Source organism: Myotis lucifugus, unplaced genomic scaffold (genome assembly GCF_000147115.1).
Source record: "Myotis lucifugus unplaced genomic scaffold, Myoluc2.0 scaffold_862, whole genome shotgun sequence".
In the NCBI taxonomy this organism is placed as follows: Eukaryota; Metazoa; Chordata; class Mammalia; order Chiroptera; family Vespertilionidae; genus Myotis; species Myotis lucifugus.
The window spans coordinates 143,141-145,027 of NW_005871910.1; the positions used below are offsets into that span (position 1 = coordinate 143,141).

Below are 1,887 nucleotides of genomic sequence, written 5' to 3' on the forward strand. Positions count from 1 at the left end.
ACATTGATTACTGCAAAGTCTATTGCTTTATTTCCAAAATGTAGGGAATACATTTTGGAAATAAGTGTATGTTGTTTTGGTCTAGGAGGTATGGAGAGGAGGTGGCTATGTTCAGATGGGCTCAGGGGGCATCAGGAGGGGGCATGATGTGGTCCTAAACCAGGTTGTGTGTTGGGGGAGGGGAGGAGGTTCACTGGGATGAGTTTGGTTGGAGGAGGCGTTGGCCTCACTGAGACTGGAAAGTGTAGGTCAGCCTGATCAGCAGCAGCACGAACTGCCTGGTGGAGATCCTGGATGTGGCTGAAGTCAGGCGGGACTCATAGACAGGCTTTGTGCAGGGGATGGTCGGTGACAGGTACGTTTGGGGCCATGAGAATGAAACACCTGAGCCGACAGTGAGGGTCTGGAAGAGGCCAGAAGGAAGAGGCCAGAAGGAAGCTGATGTAGTCACACCAACGAGCTGTCCGGGGTCTTCACCTGAGCTTGTCTGTGGGGAGAACTGGTTCACAGGAAGGAGAATCAGGAGCCAGAACAGTGGGATTGGTTCAGTGTGTGAGGGGGGCAGAGAGGATTATGGAGGGCTCGTCCTCTCTCCACCTTGGCTGCCTGCAGGAGCCAATGGGGCTGTGCCAAGGTTGCTGACCCCAAGAGGCGCAGGAAGCCTGGGGGCTGTTACAACACTGTCAACTCACCCACAGAGGCAACCAGCACTGCCCTCCAGGCCTGGGTGTGTGCTGCTGCTTCTCCCTATTGCTTCCTCTCTCTGACTTCCTTGTCTCTGTGAGCAGAGCTCCTGCTCTCCATCCCTATCCATCAAAACTTCAGAGTCCTTTCTGCCTCCTTACCATCTCTTTGTCTTATGATGTTTATTCCATCTCTATGGTTTGGGCAGAAGAGCACTTTGGAGGCCAATCCCAGGTTGTAATCTAAGACCTGGGGCATGTTTATTGAACTTCTATTTTGAGCCAGTCTCTTCTCCTCTACCTCTTTTCCTGTTTGGCAAAATTGTGAACCCTCACCTCTGAGGTCGTTATGAGGATCGGCAGTGACTGAGACATGAAGGGCACCAATCTCGTGTCATTTTCTTTCTTTTTTAATATTTCTTTATTGATTTCAGAGAGGGAGAGGGAGAGATAGAAGCATCAATGATGATCAAAGAATCATTGATCAGGTGCCTCCTGCAATCCACACATTGGGGATGGAGCCTGCAAACCAGGCACCTGCCCTTGACCAGGAATCAGAGCATGACCTCTTGGTTCATAGGTCAACGCTCAACCACTGAGACATGCTGGATGGAAAATCTTGTGTCATTTTCTGACCTGATGAAGGCATGTGTGTGAGAGACGTTTGCTGGGAAGGGCTGTTTGGAAGTCACATGTGTGTTCCCCAAGCCTACAAGGTGAATCAGAAGCTGTAGTGCATCCTTGGTTGAATGGCAGATGAGTGCAGACAAAAGGATGCAGGGATGGTGGGTCTCAGCCTGGATCCTAGACTTAGCCCAAGTCAGGAGTGAAGGTGGAAATTTCATCAGTGGGTTGGTCCCTAAGCACTAAGGCACTTAGGGCACCTCTGACCTGTTGGGAGTCCTGCTCCCATAAAATTCCACGGACACAAGTGGGGCAACCTCCAAGGTATAAGGGAGCTGTAGGGAACCATGCGTGTTTCACTTGCATTTATTTGTATTGAAGCAACAGTCACATAACATACAATTGAGCCTTTTAAAATATGAAAATCACAAGAGTACAGTAAATACACAATGTCTCAATGACAACGTCTATCTAGTTTCAAGAAGTTTTTAAACTCCCCACCCCCCACCCCAAAACACACACACACACACACACAAAAAAAAAAAAAACAACAACACCAAGAGTCCGTCTCCCATCTGCC

The 1,887-nt window shown here is 49.2% G+C and overlaps 1 protein-coding gene across 1 annotated transcript in view; it reads right to left on the bottom strand.

The window, feature by feature from the left end:
- Nucleotides 1-226: 226 nt before the first annotated feature.
- Nucleotides 227-1,887, bottom strand: part of LOC102438792 (leukocyte immunoglobulin-like receptor subfamily A member 5) — a 6,503-nt gene continuing 4,842 nt past the window's right edge. Inside the window, exon 7 of the mRNA XM_014448577.1 lies at nucleotides 227-403. Within this exon, the coding sequence (XP_014304063.1) occupies nucleotides 227-403 (177 nt within the window). The remainder of the gene's footprint in view (nucleotides 404-1,887) is intronic.